Genomic DNA, 16,814 nt, shown 5'->3' with positions numbered 1-16,814 from the left:
GGATGCAGGGCAGGCTGGGAGCCTGAGCCTGTGCCTGCAGCTGAGAAGCGGCAAAAAAAGCAAAGTTTTTTTTATTATTAATTTTTTTGGTCGCCCAACCCCACCCCATCCCTTCTCCCTCCCGCGAGCTGCAACTGCTTGTGGAACTCAGCAATCAAATGTGATCTCAGAGTTGTGCCATTTATCCCTGCAGGTGTATTCACAATAACCATGAGTTATATGTTTGGAGAGCGTAAAGTATTAATTTATTTCAGAGAAAATCCGATTCCAAGCTAAGATGAGGCAGGAGAGCACAACTATGATTCTGCAAAATTCTTAAGTGCTTTTATTGTATGAACATCAATGGTATTTTTTTTCTTAATCAAAGTATTAAGGCTATAAAAAAAGATGAGAACATACCAATACAAAATAAGTGACTTCAATTAATCTCCCAAAATCATGACTAACAAAGCCATTACATTCACAGACAGAGGAGGGAGACAGAACAAACCATCCACTTGACGAGATGATCCGAGCTAGCAAGGCGGCAGCCTTTTTAAACCTTAGGTTGCAGGATCCTAACTTAGAAACAGCTAGCACAAGATTATGTATCCTATACCTAAGGTTGTCAAAAATGATCAAATGAGAAAGGAGTCAGATGGTTTGAACCTCAGGCTTGATTACTGAAAAATATTTACACTGAGGGGAGTCAAGAGCAGGAGACAGTTTGTTACAGCAAAATGAACGATTTCTGAGCGCGTCCTCCGCTGAAAAAAAGTAATTGCAACACTTTAGAAAAAGCCAAATACCACCATCATTTTTGTGCTCCTCATTCCTCTGGCTTTCGAGAAATTATTATCTGCCTGCAAGGTCACAGTGCCTTCATTGCCCATGTAAATATCTTGTCCGGTACTATAGAAAAGAAGGCAGCACATCACTAGCTTATTGCATTAAAAGACAGAAACCCACAAATGCTTGGCTAGATGAAACTTGGCTTACATCCACACCCGTTGCCAGAATTGATATGCCTGTCACTTAAAACAGGGTCCCAGAGGATTCGTAAGGTGCGAGGGAATCATATGACTGTGCAGCTTTTTATAAAATGTCAGCCTTTCCTGAATCTAAGGATCTTGTCTCAATGTAATCAGAGATAGTGGTAGCATATATTAGGGATAGGTGGGAATGCAAGTGAGACGTTTTGAGCTAATCACGTTGGGTGGAAATATAGAGGCACCAACATATGTGGGTGCAAACTATGCCTTTGTGCACACGAGTAATATTCTTTCCAAGCAGGTTTGATCACGGATTCCATTTGATCGTCCTAGCCACCAGGTACAGGATCTGACTCCACTAAATGTGGCCAACTAGACCCAGATATCGGAAGTGGAGTCCCCTCCTGGGTACCGAATCTCATGAGCCAGGGCAGGACCATCTGGCTCCTTCCCAAAATCCACAAGAAAATCAGTGTTGAGCTTCAAGCCACCCTTTTGTGTGTCCACATCAATCTGAAGCATTACTGATCCCTCCCTGGAAAGAAAAATAATGAAAAACAGGAGAAAGAATTACTGCAGGGTACTAATTCATGAAATTTCACAATATTGCAAACTTAGAGAATATTAACTATAATAGTTGTCAAAAAATAGGTTCACATTGAGGCATGGTCATCATTCTTGCACCTAGCAATCATATACACAGGCCTTAGAAGCGACATCTTTGCTTCGTATATATACAGGGAGTGCAGAATTATTAGGCAAATGAGTATTTTGACCACATCATCCTCTTTATGCATGTTGTCTTACTCCAAGCTGTATAGGCTCGAAAGCCTACTACCAATTAAGCATATTAGGTGATGTGCATCTCTGTAATGAGAAGGGGTGTGGTCTAATGACATCAACACCCTATATCAGGTGTGCATAATTATTAGGCAACTTCCTTTCCTTTGGCAAAATGGGTCAAAAGAAGGACTTGACAGGCTCAGAAAAGTCAAAAATAGTGAGATATCTTGCAGAGGGATGCAGCACTCTTAAAATTGCAAAGCTTCTGAAGCGTGATCATCGAACAATCAAGCGTTTCATTCAAAATAGTCAACAGGGTCGCAAGAAGCGTGTGGAAAAACCAAGGCGCAAAATAACTGCCCATGAACTGAGAAAAGTCAAGCATGCAGCTGCCACGATGCCACTTGCCACCAGTTTGGCCATATTTCAGAGCTGCAACATCACTGGAGTGCCCAAAAGCACAAGGTGTGCAATACTCAGAGACATGGCCAAGGTAAGAAAGGCTGAAAGACGACCACCACTGAACAAGACACACAAGCTGAAACGTCAAGACTGGGCCAAGAAATATCTCAAGACTGATTTTTCTAAGGTTTTATGGACTGATGAAATGAGAGTGAGTCTTGATGGGCCAGATGGATGGGCCCGTGGCTGGATTGGTAAAGGGCAGAGAGCTCCAGTCCGACTCAGACGCCAGCAAGGTGGAGGTGGAGTACTGGTTTGGGCTGGTATCATCAAAGATGAGCTTGTGTGGCCTTTTCGGGTTGAGGATGGAGTCAAGCTCAACTCCCAGTCCTACTGCCAGTTCCTGGAAGACACCTTCTTCAAGCAGTGGTACAGGAAGAAGTCTGCATCCTTCAAGAAAAACATGATTTTCATGCAGGACAATGCTCCATCACACGCGTCCAAGTACTCCACAGCGTGGCTGGCAAGAAAGGGTATAAAAGAAGGAAATCTAATGACATGGCCTCCTTGTTCACCTGATCTGAACCCCATTGAGAACCTGTGGTCCATCATCAAATGTGAGATTTACAAGGAGGGAAAACAGTACACCTCTCTGAACAGTGTCTGGGAGGCTGTGGTTGCTGCTGCACGCAATGTTGATGGTGAACAGATCAAAACACTGACAGAATCCATGGATGGCAGGCTTTTGAGTGTCCTTGCAAAGAAAGGTGGCTATATTGGTCACTGATTTGTTTTTGTTTTGTTTTTGAATGTCAGAAATGTATATTTGTGAATGTTGAGATGTTATATTGGTTTCACTGGTAATAATAAATAATTGAAATGGGTATATATTTTTTTTTGTTAAGTTGCCTAATAATTATGCACAGTAATAGTCACCTGCACACACAGCTATCCCCCTAACATAGCTAAAACTAAAAACAAACTAAAAACTACTTCCAAAAATATTCAGCTTTGATATTAATGAGTTTTTTGGGTTCATTGAGAACATGGTTGTTGTTCAATAATAAAATTAATCCTCAAAAATACAACTTGCCTAATAATTCTGCACTCCCTGTATGTCAAGATTGGTATTTATGAAAAACTGGCAGAAGAAGCAAAAGGATGAATGCATTAAACAACCTAACTAATCCGTAAAACGATTACGTTTAGTGAACTACTACATGGCCTCACCCTTTGGACCAATATGTCAACACTAGTAATATGTGCTGCATTTCTCTCGAAAGTGCACACATCTCTGTTAATCTACTTCGGCCGGTAAATGATTATCCCACACAAAAATATGACTCACTCATCGACTTTCAGATATTTAGAGGGAAGGGCTGGACTTTGTATAATCAGGGGGTGCCGAAGATGTGGCCAGAGTTCCAGAACATTCTCATACCGGGTCACTGACGGTTCTACTCACTCTTTCCCAGTCCCCTGCCCTACAAACTAGAGAGGAAACATATAGCGAGCAATAGTTTCTCTTTAGATCAATTTTTGCCTATTTACAGTCCATACCGGGCGCCAGAGAGCTGCTAAATGATGGCGTGGGGAGTCTGTTCTCAGCATTTCACATGCGATGTGCACCGACAAACGAATATGAAAGAATGCATAGGGCCAGATGTATCAAAGGGTTTTACCCATTTTGTGTCTATGGGAAATAGTATTCATACATATGGCCCTAAGTCACTACGGATAACTCTTGACAGGATTCAACGTAAGTACTTACGCACTATCATTCACTTTAAATAATAAATAAATGAATGGGCAAAAAACAAAGTTTTTGATGGGTGCTGGGGTTACAAGGAGTGTAACTGCAACACTTTAGAAAAAACCAAATACCACCATCATTTTTGTGCCCCTCATTCCTCGGACTTTCGAGAAATTATTATACGCCTGCAAGGTCACTGCCTTCATTGCCTATGTAAATATCTTCTCCAGGTCAAAGAAACAATGAGTCCCCTACTTATGAATTTAGTGAAGAGTTCATTGCTATCAGCCTCTCTTCCAGCACAATTGAAATCCCAGATTGTCCATCCGTTGATACAAAATATTCTTTGAATGCCGACGATCCAAGTTTCATCCAGCCTTTTTCAGACAGATTGCTGGAATTGGAGATTTCTTCTAAATTATGTGGCGACTTAGGCCTGATGAATTATTCTCTGATCATAAAAATGTTTTCACAGTGCCTGATTCACGCTAAGAATATTTCTTTAGTGCAACAGATGTCCTAAACTCTTGCACCTTAAAACTTGAGATTCTGTAGGGTGAGGAAATCTTGGGCTCGAACTGTTCTCGAATCATGAAGATTTTCCAACCTGGCTGATTTGTACCCTCAGAACATTTTTTTGCGTTTGGACAGACATTTAAACCATTGCACCTCAAAGCCTCACCTTCAGTGGGCGTAGGAAAATTCTGCCTCATGCACAATAATGAGGCAGGAGCCCCATTGCAAATCTTACTTAGCGGCTGATTGATTGTCTATTTACTTTGACTCTTATGTTTTTCCATCTCTTTTTGTCTCTGGCTTCTCTTCCTGGCTTGCAGCATCTCCCCATGCTGATGTCCCCCTCTCCCGGCTCCTGCCAGCCACAGGGCTGTCTGTGCAGTAGTGACAATGAGAGAGCCATGGTGCAGCTACATTCCTGACTAGCAGACACTGTAATAAAGAAACTACGAAGTGCTAATGCTCGCTTAACTCACAGCTCTTGAGTAACCTTTGTTTAGGGTCAGACGTCACTTCTTCCCCATATAATGTCATTTGGTATTTCCTGAGTGCATCGTTCGCCAGGACTTATACAGAACTGAATTACAAATGCACAGAGTATTATTCCAGCGTGGACAATGCAGTCTGAAGGGGAGTTTGATCTGGACCTCTATTTCACTCTCAGGGAAAGTTTGCATCTTTGGCAGGTTGAGAGCCAATTAGCCCATTGTCTATGGCTCTGACATGAGTCTTTGGGCCCAAACAGACATCTTTATTGTGTAATGGGTTGGGTCAGCAACAGGCCTCACAGTTTCTTAATTTGATGGTGAGTGGGCAAGGCAGCTCCGGGCAGGTAAGGTGTTGTCTGTACAGCACTTTATTTTCAGGTAACAAGAAACCACGTCCATCACTGTGGCAGGTGCCCTCTACAGTCATCACTTTTTAAAAAGAACAATACTGGCTGCTTCTTTAGATTCCAGAGGGGCCAGGTAAGGGTTATAAAAACTGGAGCAAATATCATTGATTCTTATGTTGGGTGACGCTGTTTTGCAGAGCATTAAAATGGAGGCCAGAATTCTATTGCGGGGGACCCCGGAAATAACTGTAATGTATTTGTATAACTTTTAAAGTTTTGTTACAAAACATGCTGGCTCTGGAGATTTTGATATTAGCTTTTGAAGATGATAAAAAGGCTAGCCATGCTGGTAAACCAGTAGTTCAAGACTATTATTTTTCCCCAGCATGGCTAGCTGCATAGAGGACAGATTCACAGGAGACCTGGGATCACACAGTTTGAGAAGTGGGGATGTGTCCCTTTTACCCCCGCTCCTCTGCCCAGGCTGTTGATGCTGTAGTTCTGAAGCAAGAGGGATGGAAAACGGGATAGTTGTACTGCAGGATATTAAGAGTCAGTGGATGTTCATGCTGGAAGAGAGGCTCACAACCCACATTTTTTGTATGTATTGTAGTTGCATTTATGTAGCGCTTCATACTGCACTTTTAGGTGCCGAGGCACATAATGAGATGGATAGCACCCTACATTGGGGTGGGTGGTGGAAACACTTGCTTGGAAGGGTGGTTTACTTGTTGTGAGGCTATACAGCAAGTGTATTGTTTTTGGGGGTCATGCATTGAGTGAACAGAGTGCCACTCTTGTCCTGCTGAGGACATGTGCTTAGCGGAGTGTGATTGAGGCAGAATAATTGAGAGAGAGAGAGAGAGAGAGAGAGAGAGAGAGAAAATTCTCAGGTTATAATTAGCTGGCAGCTCTAATTGACTCTGCAGATCCCATGTTGAGTGTTGGTGATTGCTTTCACAATACAAGAGTGAATATAAGGAGATTTATGTGTTTCTTTTATAGAGATAATGTACATCCTATTGCACCCATAGCCAAGCAACAACTGCTTGCCCCTGGAACCTTTCCATCTTACAACACTCTGAATCCCAGATTCCACATGTTGGCCGAAGACACAGCTATAAGCTAACATATACACGATGAAACGATTACAGCCAATTTTCAATCTGTCTCCCTTGCTGCGTACATCAATTATGCCCTTCGCACAGTGAAATGCATGGGTCTGGTAATAAGAAAGATAAGCCAGGAATGGGTGAGAGATCCACCTACATTACAGTCATCCCCTAAATAGCTAATGCATTAATGAATTCCAGTTTTGAATAAGGTGAGGGATGAAGGCAGGATGTGAACCATGGATTTCCTTAAAGGCCTTCCAGGTGCCAGCCATATGTGGCAGATCTCCTCATGAACTTGTTGCATGTTCTCTTTGGCATTAATTGGTTTGGTTTAAGTGGATTAGCGGTGGTTTCTGGCAGTACAGACAACATAACTGTGTCCTACAGCAGTTCCAGTTTGTTAAATTATTAGCCAATTAATTCAGCATCAAGGGCTATAAAGGGACATTGTTAGATTATAATTGTGTCAATTCCTGTGGCATTTGGGCACCACTGCCATTCTGCATGCACGGATTCCAGCCACCTTGATTGGTTCTTATTGGGGTGAACACATGACTTTCAGGCATGCCTAAGGCAAGTGTTTGGTTTTGACCTTGAGTGTTTCGTTTTGATGTCATGGGACCTCAGTTTTCTGGTTCTTCACCATGTTTTTCTTCCCATCTGAGTTTTGGATGGTCTTGTATATTTCTTATTTTGTCAGGCAAGGAGTGCCCACATTTTGCTACCTGCACAGAGAGTGCTGTCCCACAAATGGTATTTTTCTTATATGAAGGCACCATGAGTTAAGTGAGCCAAGATGCTACTCTTGTTTTAGAGTATTGTTGACATTTCCCTTGAGGATATAATGACTTTTCCTTAGATGTAGACAATGGAAACTTCATTAAAGGCAGAGGTCCACTGGTGGCAGCGAGTGTACTATTTGAAGCACCAGTGGCATGTCCTGTGTTCGGCGGGAGGGGTAGTAACAGTTTTGAACAATGTTTTTGATTCCTCATAGTTTTATGTAATACAATGCAGAGGAAGCTAAGATTCTAGCCTTTTCCGTAATCTACCCGTGATATTACAATAATGAATATGATCTGCAATTTTTTATTGTAACCTTGGTGTGAGAATATGCATCTTACTGTCAGCATTGTGTAGAAAACGCTCCTAATAATTTTATCGGTAGGTGGGGTCAAGGATTGGTTTGAGTTCATGGCCATTACAAGTATCTTTTCTTGATGTTTCTCGTAGAACTCCCAGTTCATCGGGACAGAACACTGTAGGTTAGCAGTTGTTCCATTGTTCTCAGGTCCTGGATCTAATTTTCTGAGGCACCGAGATGCAGCTGGTTGGTCATCATCCATTAACCTATGGCACTGAGGTCCTGATTTAGAGTTTGGTAGACCCGTTACTGCGTCACAAACGTGATGGATATCCCTTCTGCCATATTAAGATTCCCATAGGCTATAACAAGATTATAATATGGAAGATGTGATATCCGGCACGCTTGTGCGGAGTAACGCCCTGTGCCAAACTCTAAATCAGACCCAGAGTCACTTGTCAAGTCTAGATGTGTCATGTCCTTAGACGTTTTAGGTTATTCTGCTGAATGTCATCTGCGGAGTTTGAAAATGTAAAGTTGAAGGATCTAAACAGGTCCAGTAAAAGGGTGAGGTATAAACTGAGCCAGAATGGAGAAATGGCTGAGATTTGCGGATGCTGCAGTGAGGGGCCTGAGGAGTGGATGTGAATGGTGGCATTGATAACATACTTTTTCTGTCATTGAGAAAGAAGGAAATCCTTGTTTTGGGGCATTTATCAACATTACTACTACCTATAGCTTACCTCATCATACTAAACCATGAATCATATAGTACATCACCACCAACACCATAATACCATCTACACCTTACAGACACCACTAGCTCCCAGTGCACATTGCTTCTTGTTCTTCACTACTCAAGGCCAATTTGTCCCAGGTGGAAACAGGAGGTAGCACCGGTGCATCCCTATTACCATCACAAACTCACACCCAACTGCTAAAGCTCACTGACTCCTATCACAACTAATTCTTCATTGTTGCCCAGTACACTGATATTGCCACGTACTTCCACACCACCTAACCCCCAAAAACCCATTTACAGTACACCATGCATAAACCAACCTCACTTCACCCTCTATCTTCACCATCTACTACCACCTAAATTGTACATCCACCCCACCATAATTTCCAACTCCGACATGGAGCCGAACTGGCGTACTCTGTTGCTGGCGCTGATCGGGGGCAGACTCCCCAAGTCTGAGCCAGTGTCTTATTCCTACTAAAGGCCTGGATAGGGATATGATGGGGGGGGGAGGGGTGGGGGTGGGGGAGGGAGGAGCGTCTGTGGACCCTTATAGACATCAGCCATTAGAAGGTCCTGAGGACATCTGGTATGAAGATCTGGAGGTTGCCAGTGCGCTGGATACCCCACCAGACACTGGCCTGGCCTCTTTCCTGACTGTGGCTAAGGAGAGGGGTGCCTAATTTAAAACTGGTGATGCAGAGGCCAGCTGAGGTTGTGGACTTTATGCTTCCCTCAGTGGCAGTCAAGACAATCATCTAGAAGGAGGTGAATTGGCTGGTAGTTACCCCCACTGAATCTTTACTCCCACTTAAGGAAACCCTAAACAACATCCTACTCGGGGACTGTTCCAAGTCCTGCACAGGGGCTTCTGTGCCTAGATAAATTATGAGCCACCATCACCACACCCCAGGGGATACCAGTTTCTTCACCCAGCATCCCACCCCGGAGAGCTTGGTGGAATAGGCCTCCATCTCCAAACCCAACCCCACACATTACCTACCACTCCACCAGATAATGAATCCAAAAGGCTGGATACCTTTGGGAAGAGGATGTTCTTTTCTGCCAGCTCGGCAATGTAGTCAGTTAACACCACATGCCTCTTGGGACGACAATTCCTAAACTAGATTTAGGACTTGGTTGTGCAGGTGCTGCCCATGGTCTCACAGGAAGCCTAAACCATACTTTCTCAAACAATTGCTGATGGGAGAAATGCAGCCAAATTCACCACAAGATGTGGGCTGGACACAACGCACTCACTGGGCAGAGCAATTTCATATTTGTGGTCCTTAGGCGTCACACCTGGTTGAGCACCACTGGCTTTTCTGGGGGAACGTCCAGGCCTAGCTTATGGACATGCCCTTTGATGGCTCCCATCTGTTCGGAGACAAGGCAGACGTAGTACTGGAGCACTTTAAGGAAAGCAGGGTTATGACCTGGTCATTTGGGCCTTTCCATGGCCCCTAGCTAACCCCAGTCCACCTTTCACCCCTTTCGTGGCCAAAGAAGGGGCTTTCATCCATGTCTCTACTTTCTCAGCCACCATGGCAATCTTTTGTAGTATAGGACACGGTTCCCTTAGATCACGTGGGACAGGTAGCTGGAAGTTGGGCCAGTCCCCCTCCCCATCCCTTCTCCACAATCCCCCTACGCCACCCCTGCAGCCTCCAAACCCTTTTAGTTTGCCCTCTGACCATCGTGGGCATCCAGTGGGTGACTGGTTACACCATTATCTGCACCACTGGAGGGCACTAACATCCAACCACTGGGTTCTGCAGCTCATCCAAAGGGGCTAGGCTCTTCGCTTTGTGACCACTATTCCACCAATGTTACTCACTTACGACAGGCTGACGTAGGACCACCTCTCCTTGCTCCGTCAGGAAGTGCTGACACTCTTCGCTAAAGGAGTTATAGTGAGGGTACAGTCATCAGAAGTAGATCGTGGTTGCTATCCCTGCTACTTTCTGGTAGCAAAGAAGGACAGAGGCCTTTGTCCTATTCTATACCCGCGCCTTCTCAACTTATTCCTGAAAAAGGATAGATTCAGGATGATCACGCAAGTCTTTGTTACCCTGGACCCAGCAGACTGGATTGTAGCAATTGAATTTGCAAGACTCCTATTTCCACATCCCTGTCATGCGTGCTCATAGATTTTACCTGCGTTTCATGGTGGGCCAAGAGCATTTTCAGTTAGCCGTGCTCCTCTTTGCCCTTACCTGCGCCCCTCGGGTGTTCACAAGGTGATGGCGATGGTTGCAGCACATCTGTGGAGGTCAGGGGTTCTAGTCTTCCCCTTCCTTCACGAATGGCTATTGAAGGCGGGCTCGCCAAAGGCACTGGTGTCCCACCTTCAGACTATGGAGGACCTCATGTACTCGCTGGGGTTCACTATCAACACGCCGAAGTCAGACCTGACTCTTTCTCTGGTGCTCTCTTTCATCTGAGCACTTCTGGACACAGTGTAGTTTTGGAATATACTCCAGAGCGGCAAGTCCAGAATATTCAGCTATGATGCTAATGTTTCAGCCTCTATCCTGAGAATGACCATGAGGTTGTTGGGCCTCATGGCCTCCTGCATCCTGCTTTTAACACATGCCCAAAAGGATATGTTGGCTCTGCACTGGGACCTGAAGTTCCAGTGTGTGCAGCGTTAGAGGAATCTCTCTGACATGGTCCAGATCTTGGTGGGAACTGTGGAAGACCTCTAGTGGAGGCTGACAAACCGCGAATAGGTCATTGGCAGATCCCTCTCCCTTCCCAAACCAGAGGTGACTCTAGTGACAGGTGCGTCACTCCAGGGCTGTGGTGGCTTTCTGGAAGAGATGAAAATCAGTAAACTCTGTTCTCCAGTGGAAACTGAGCTCCACATCTATCGGTTGGAGCTTTGGGCAATCCAGTTGGCATTGAAAGCCTTTCTTTCTTCATTCGGGGGAAGGCTGGTACAGGTGTTACAGACAACACAAATAGGGTGTGGTGGGGTTGTGGACCCTTTGTCAAGAGGCTTTGCGTCTTTGAATATGGATGGAACTCTAGGGCATATCCCTAGCAGTTAAACACCTGGCAGGCTCTCTGAATGCCAGAGCAGAAAAACTCAGCAGTCAATGCCTAACAGATCATGAATGGCATCTCCATCCGGAGGTGATGCAAGGTCTCTTTCAAGAGTGGAGAGAACCTTGGTTGGACCTGTTCGCCTCCACCAAGAATGAGCAATGTCAGCAGTTTTACATATTGGACTTTCCAAGGCAACTCGCGCTCTGAGATGCTTTTCATCTCGTGTGGAGCTCCGGCCTGCGGTACGCCTTTCAGCCAATACCACTCCTACCAGGACTTCAAGAATATCAGGAACGACAGGGATCAAGTCATTCATGTGGTTCTGGGTAGGGCATGGAGAGTCTGGTATCCTGAGCTGTTGAGCATGCACATTTGTGCTATGATCAGGCTGCCTCCTTAGGAGGATCTTCTGTTGCAGTTACAGGGCATGATTCTCCACCCAATTCTGAAAACACTTTGCCTTCATGGGTGTAGGTAAAGTGGGGATAGTTGAAAGCTTTACACTATCCACCCGAAGTCTGCAATGTTACTTTGGCAACCAGGCATCCCTCCACTAAAACTGTATATGCCTACTGTTGGAGCAAGTTTGTGGAATGTTGTACAGACAAACATGGTGACCCTGTATCTGCAACTCTTTCCCAGGTTCTTCTATTTATTCATTCCTTCCATGGCCCAGCAGGGCTCTGCTTTGGGACATTAAAAAGTTATCTTACTGCTATTTCCGTATTTCTGCAATTGCCAGAGCAGCCAGTCCCCTATTGTGCTTACGTTTCTAAAAGGTCTCCAGCATTTGTTCCAACCAGAACCTTTTATTATGCCACAGCTGGATCTTAACCTGGTTCTTAGATTTCTTTGTGCTCCTTCACAACTGCCCACTGAGACTTCTAACCATCAAAACAGCCTTCCGAGTGGTGATAACATCAGCCCGGAGTGCCTCACCCCTCTAAAGAAGAGGAGAGACCCTACACAAAAAGAGTGTTGTCATTCTACCTTGATCATACTTGTGAGTTTTGGGTGGATGATCAACTCTTAGTGGGCATGTCATGCCAAGAAAGGGAATGCCATTAAACAACCCCCTGGAGGTTTGCGGGCTCACTCTGCCAGAGCCAAGGATGCAACCACTGTGTTAGGCTATGGAGCTCCTGTCCTGGATATCTGTAAGGCAGCAACAGGTGCTTCCTTGCAGACGTTTATGAAGCACTACTGCCTGGACAATCAGGTCTGGCATGACGGACACTTTGCCCGTGCGGTGCTATAGGATTTTTTAGCCTAATCTGTATCACAGCCCCACTCTGGGGAGGTTTTGCTTGGGTATCTGTTCTAAGGTAAGGAATCTGCAGCTATAAGTCTCCACCAGATGAACAAGTTACTTACCTTTGGTAACAACTTATCTGGTAGAGACTCGATCTAGTTGCATAATCCTTACCAATCCGCTCATCCTCCCTGCTCTGTGAACGGATTATAGAGTAAGGTATTTATCCTTTTAAGGAACCTAGCTTCACACACCAGTGGTCAGTGTCCTCATGGCTGTGAGCTTTTGGCATGGAACGTCGCAAAAATAAACTGACATCAGGGCGCTGGGGTAGTGCCTATATAGGCAAAGCGCACGCTACTTCCGTCTCAGAGGACGCCGAGGGTGCCACATAGAACCAAACAATGCCACCTACTTGTGTTGAGAGCAGGCTCACCAAAATATTCCAGGTCCAGTCCAATACCTAGAGAATATTCTAAGGTAAGGAATCTGTGACTAGATAGAGTCTGTATCAGATAAGGCATTACTGAAGGTCAGTAACCTGTTTGATAAATCCTGGTTAACCAAACAAGATATTCTTCAGCTTTTGTTTGAAGGTAGCTGTTGGGGGTGAGAGCTCCACATCCCATAACAAGTGAATTCCAAAAGGTGATTTTATTGAGAAGATAGACTGCTGCAGGAAATAAGGCAGAACTTAATTACTATTAGTAAAGCCTTATCTTTACTCCAGTAATGGTGACTAGTACAACAAGTGTGATTATGAGGAAATTGTGGGGTGGTAGTATGGGTCGATGGTTCATGCATTTAAAAGACGGACAAGCCATTCTGAAATAGATCTAGTCAGCAACCGGCATCCTTTATAGTGCTCTGCAAGCTGAGGGCACATGATCTCCTGTCCCAAGTCCTGGCTCTCCTGACTTCAGTTTTGAACTCTCTGTAAGCGGCATTACCATGACTGGGGGAGTCCTGAATTTAGAGTATTACAGTTAACCCAGGCTAGTGCGAATAGCAGGCATGATACTGTGGATCAATGTTTGTTCACAAATGATTTGCATGGTTCACAGACCGTGCTTTTGATTTATGACTTATTTAAAGAAAGGGAATGCGCACAACAAAAAAATTGATGATATTTACTGGAGGCTGTAAGCTTCCAGGAGATCTTCACCGCTGAGAGAGATGGATGACACATCTTCTGTGATTTATAACTCCAGACACAAGCTTTAGACCTCCACACACAAGTTTTTTTGTTTTGTTTTTAAACACAAAAACTGTAGACAAGGTAACCACTTACTTGATCATATCTGGATAAAACTGCTTGTCCCATTTGCTGAACAGTGAGGTAGTCACATAGATCCTTTTCCCATCCAAGCTGAGCTGTATCATCTGTGGTGCCCCATGGACCCTTTTACCCTGAAATAACATAGGAAATTATGCATATCAGTATCTGATCCAAATGCCTCGTAGAAAATGAAACTATCTACAAGTCACTCTTCATTGGCAGATTACTAGTCTCTTGTTTAAGGTGTCATATAAAACGTCAGTCGTCCCTACTGGATTTAAACCAGATACCGGAAATTACATCTAGACCTTCTCAGCGGGTGCTCAACCCACTGAGCTATCTTAAAGATTTCTAACAGCATTGTGGTGCAGTGTAAACACTGCTGCTTGTGGAAGCGAAGAGAGGATTGTGGTAAAAAATTGATTGTTCATTTTTCGAATGCCTTCCGTACTCATTTTGCATCTCGTTTAGCACGTCCTCCACGTTTGTTTTAGGAAACTCCACGTGTAGTAATTGGAAGGTATGTTTTCTGTATTCTTGAAACAGCTTTTCAGCACATTTATCCTGCTGAGTCGGCTATTATGCCTGCGTATGTGGTGTAGGATAGAACGCAATGACTATTTTCCAGTCAAAAATCTGCTGCATATGCCACAGACAGCTAATTAGAGACAGAAAGTTTACTTGAAGGTATTGGGTTCATAATAATTTATTATTTACTGGAAGAAAAAGTAATGTGTTTCGAGCTAAGGGATCATAGAAAGCAACTTTGCACATGCCTTAAGTGCATCTTCCGTGCCATTACGTGGCATTTGAAGTAACCCATACCTGCCAACTTCACAAAAAACCCTACAGTGTGAGGAGGGGGCAGGGCTGTGAAAGGGGCATGGCCTTGTGCCAAGATGCACCTAGGAGGCACTTTTGTCCCCACCCCGGCCAAACGCCCTCTTCAAAAAAATAAAAATCATGCTAGCTGAAGCTGCTGCCCATGTCCCTAGTGTTTTCATACCCATTAATGGACATCAGCAGTTAAAAGCCTCCGAAAACAAGCTGAAAACCGCTGTCTACAGTGATTCTCAGCTCGTTTTCCCTGCCACAATGTGATATTGGCTCCTCACCGGGAGACCATGTGAGGGGAGCCAACATTGTGTGTCACAGGGTGCACTGTGTGAGTTGGCAGGTCTGGTAATCTGGGTAAAAGTATGTGTCTTTAGAGCAGCTTTGCAAATACTTCTCTTCTCGGCGAAAGCAGGACGGTCACGTATCAAAACTACAGTAAGCTTTCACCATCAACCTCACCTCAAGCTATTATAGGTTAACTTTTTTCTTTTCTCTGGATGAGGCTGTGCAAGGTTCACATGTTGTACATCAATTGCAAAGCAGTTCTCCACCTCTACTGACACCGCTTATTTGAGCTGGTGTTTGCATGTGGGGCCCACCAGCACTCCTTTTCGGGTGCCAGCAGTTATTTTTCCTAAACTGTCTTGGATCCAGAACAAGAGAGAGAAAAATAAAAATGAGGGAAATAAAGAGTAGCACAAGACAGAAAAACAGAGACAAAAGAAGGGAACAGAAATAAAAAAGAACCAACAAGGGATAAAGAGGCAGGGAGTGTCTGGTGGTGCATTAAAGAGCCATGAGGTGGAATCATGATTAGGCAGCCTTGGTATCTGGCACCCCGATCTTCAACTGCGCTGGCTGTGGGCTTCTAAGAAAACTTTGGGGACCGGCACTCAGTGTTTTATAAATTGACCACTATCTAATGATGTGGGAGCAAAGTGTGAGTGGGTGTAATCAGATTCCTTATAATCATCTGCTCTAATGTCTTCTTTTGTTTAGAACGAATATTAATCCCATTGCTTGGTCAATGTGTGTACTAGCAGAGGACAACGTATCTGCCATACTACATCTGCAGCTGTAACATAACAAGTGAAAGCAAAGGATATGTTTTTCTTTCATATGGGGTGAACTCGGGCAAAGGGATGTTTGCAACTAAAATAATAATGAAGATTATAGTTTTCATTGAGCAAGCCAACATCTTCTAAGTACTTATCAACATATCCAGTCCGGAGTCCTGAGGAAGCGAAATAAATTTGCGAAACATATGACGGCTCAATACTTGTGAGACATGCCTAATTATTTATGAAACATACTCTTCGTAGACTGAGTAATTGGAAAATTATTTTGAACTTTGAAAAATTGAAAATAAAATAAAAATGAATTGACTAGATATGGCAAAGGATTTGTGTGCTACTTGAAAATGAAATAGAGAGAAGTGAGGCCCTCAAAAGGAATTCATAGTAATGAAAATGTCACTTACCCAGTGTACATCTGTTCGTGGCATCAGTCGCAGTAGATTCGCATGTTCTGCAATAGCTCGCCATCTGGTGTTGGGCCGGAGTGTTACAAGTTGTTTTTCTTCGAAGAAGTCTTTCGAGTCACGGGACCGAGTGACTCCTCCTTTTGTCTCCATTGCGCATGGGCGTCGACTCCATCTTCGATTGTTTTTCCCCGCAGAGGGTGAGGTAGGAGTTGAATTGTAGTAATAGTGCCCATGCAATGGAGTGACTAAGTATGCACCTATTTAAGGTTGAGATGATACATATATAAATAATTGAAGGTAACTTCCAAACTGCTACAGGCTCCCGGGGAGGCGGGTGGGCACATGCGAATCTACTGCGACTGATGCCACGAACAGATGTACACTGGGTAAGTGACATTTTCAGTTCGATGGCATCTGTCGCTGTAGATACGCATGTTCTGCATAGACTAGTAAGCAGTTATTTCCCCAAAAGCGGTGGATCAGCCTGTAGGAGTGTAAGTAGTCTGAAATAATGTCCTTAATACGGCTTGACCTACTGTGGCTTGTTGTGCGGATAACACGTCTACACAGTAGTGCTTGGTGAATGTGTGAGGCGTAGACCATGTGGCTGCCTTACATATTTCTTGCATTGGGATGTTTCCTAGAAAGGCCATGGTAGCACCTTTCTTTCTGGTTGAGTGTGCCCTTGGTGTAATGGGCAGCTGTCGTTTA

At 44.2% G+C, this 16,814-nt stretch overlaps 1 protein-coding gene across 3 annotated transcripts in view; it reads right to left on the bottom strand.

Annotated features, from left to right (window-relative positions):
* Positions 1 to 302: 302 nt before the first annotated feature.
* The window catches only part of SELENBP1 (selenium binding protein 1), a 104,488-nt gene continuing 87,976 nt past the window's right edge, over positions 303 to 16,814 (bottom strand). For all 3 annotated transcript variants that reach the window (XM_069218343.1, XM_069218344.1, XM_069218345.1), the window contains exons 11-12: positions 13,796 to 13,914; positions 303 to 1,506 (exon numbers count right to left, since the gene is read on the bottom strand). In XM_069218343.1, the coding sequence (XP_069074444.1) occupies positions 1,344 to 1,506; positions 13,796 to 13,914 (282 nt within the window). In that variant the 3' untranslated portion in view covers positions 303 to 1,343. The remainder of the gene's footprint in view (positions 1,507 to 13,795; positions 13,915 to 16,814) is intronic.

This window comes from Pleurodeles waltl, chromosome 12, assembly GCF_031143425.1.
Source record: "Pleurodeles waltl isolate 20211129_DDA chromosome 12, aPleWal1.hap1.20221129, whole genome shotgun sequence".
Classification (NCBI taxonomy): Eukaryota; Metazoa; Chordata; class Amphibia; order Caudata; family Salamandridae; genus Pleurodeles; species Pleurodeles waltl.
Note: the sequence above shows the minus strand (reverse complement) of the source record. Positions and strands in the feature narration are given on the sequence as shown.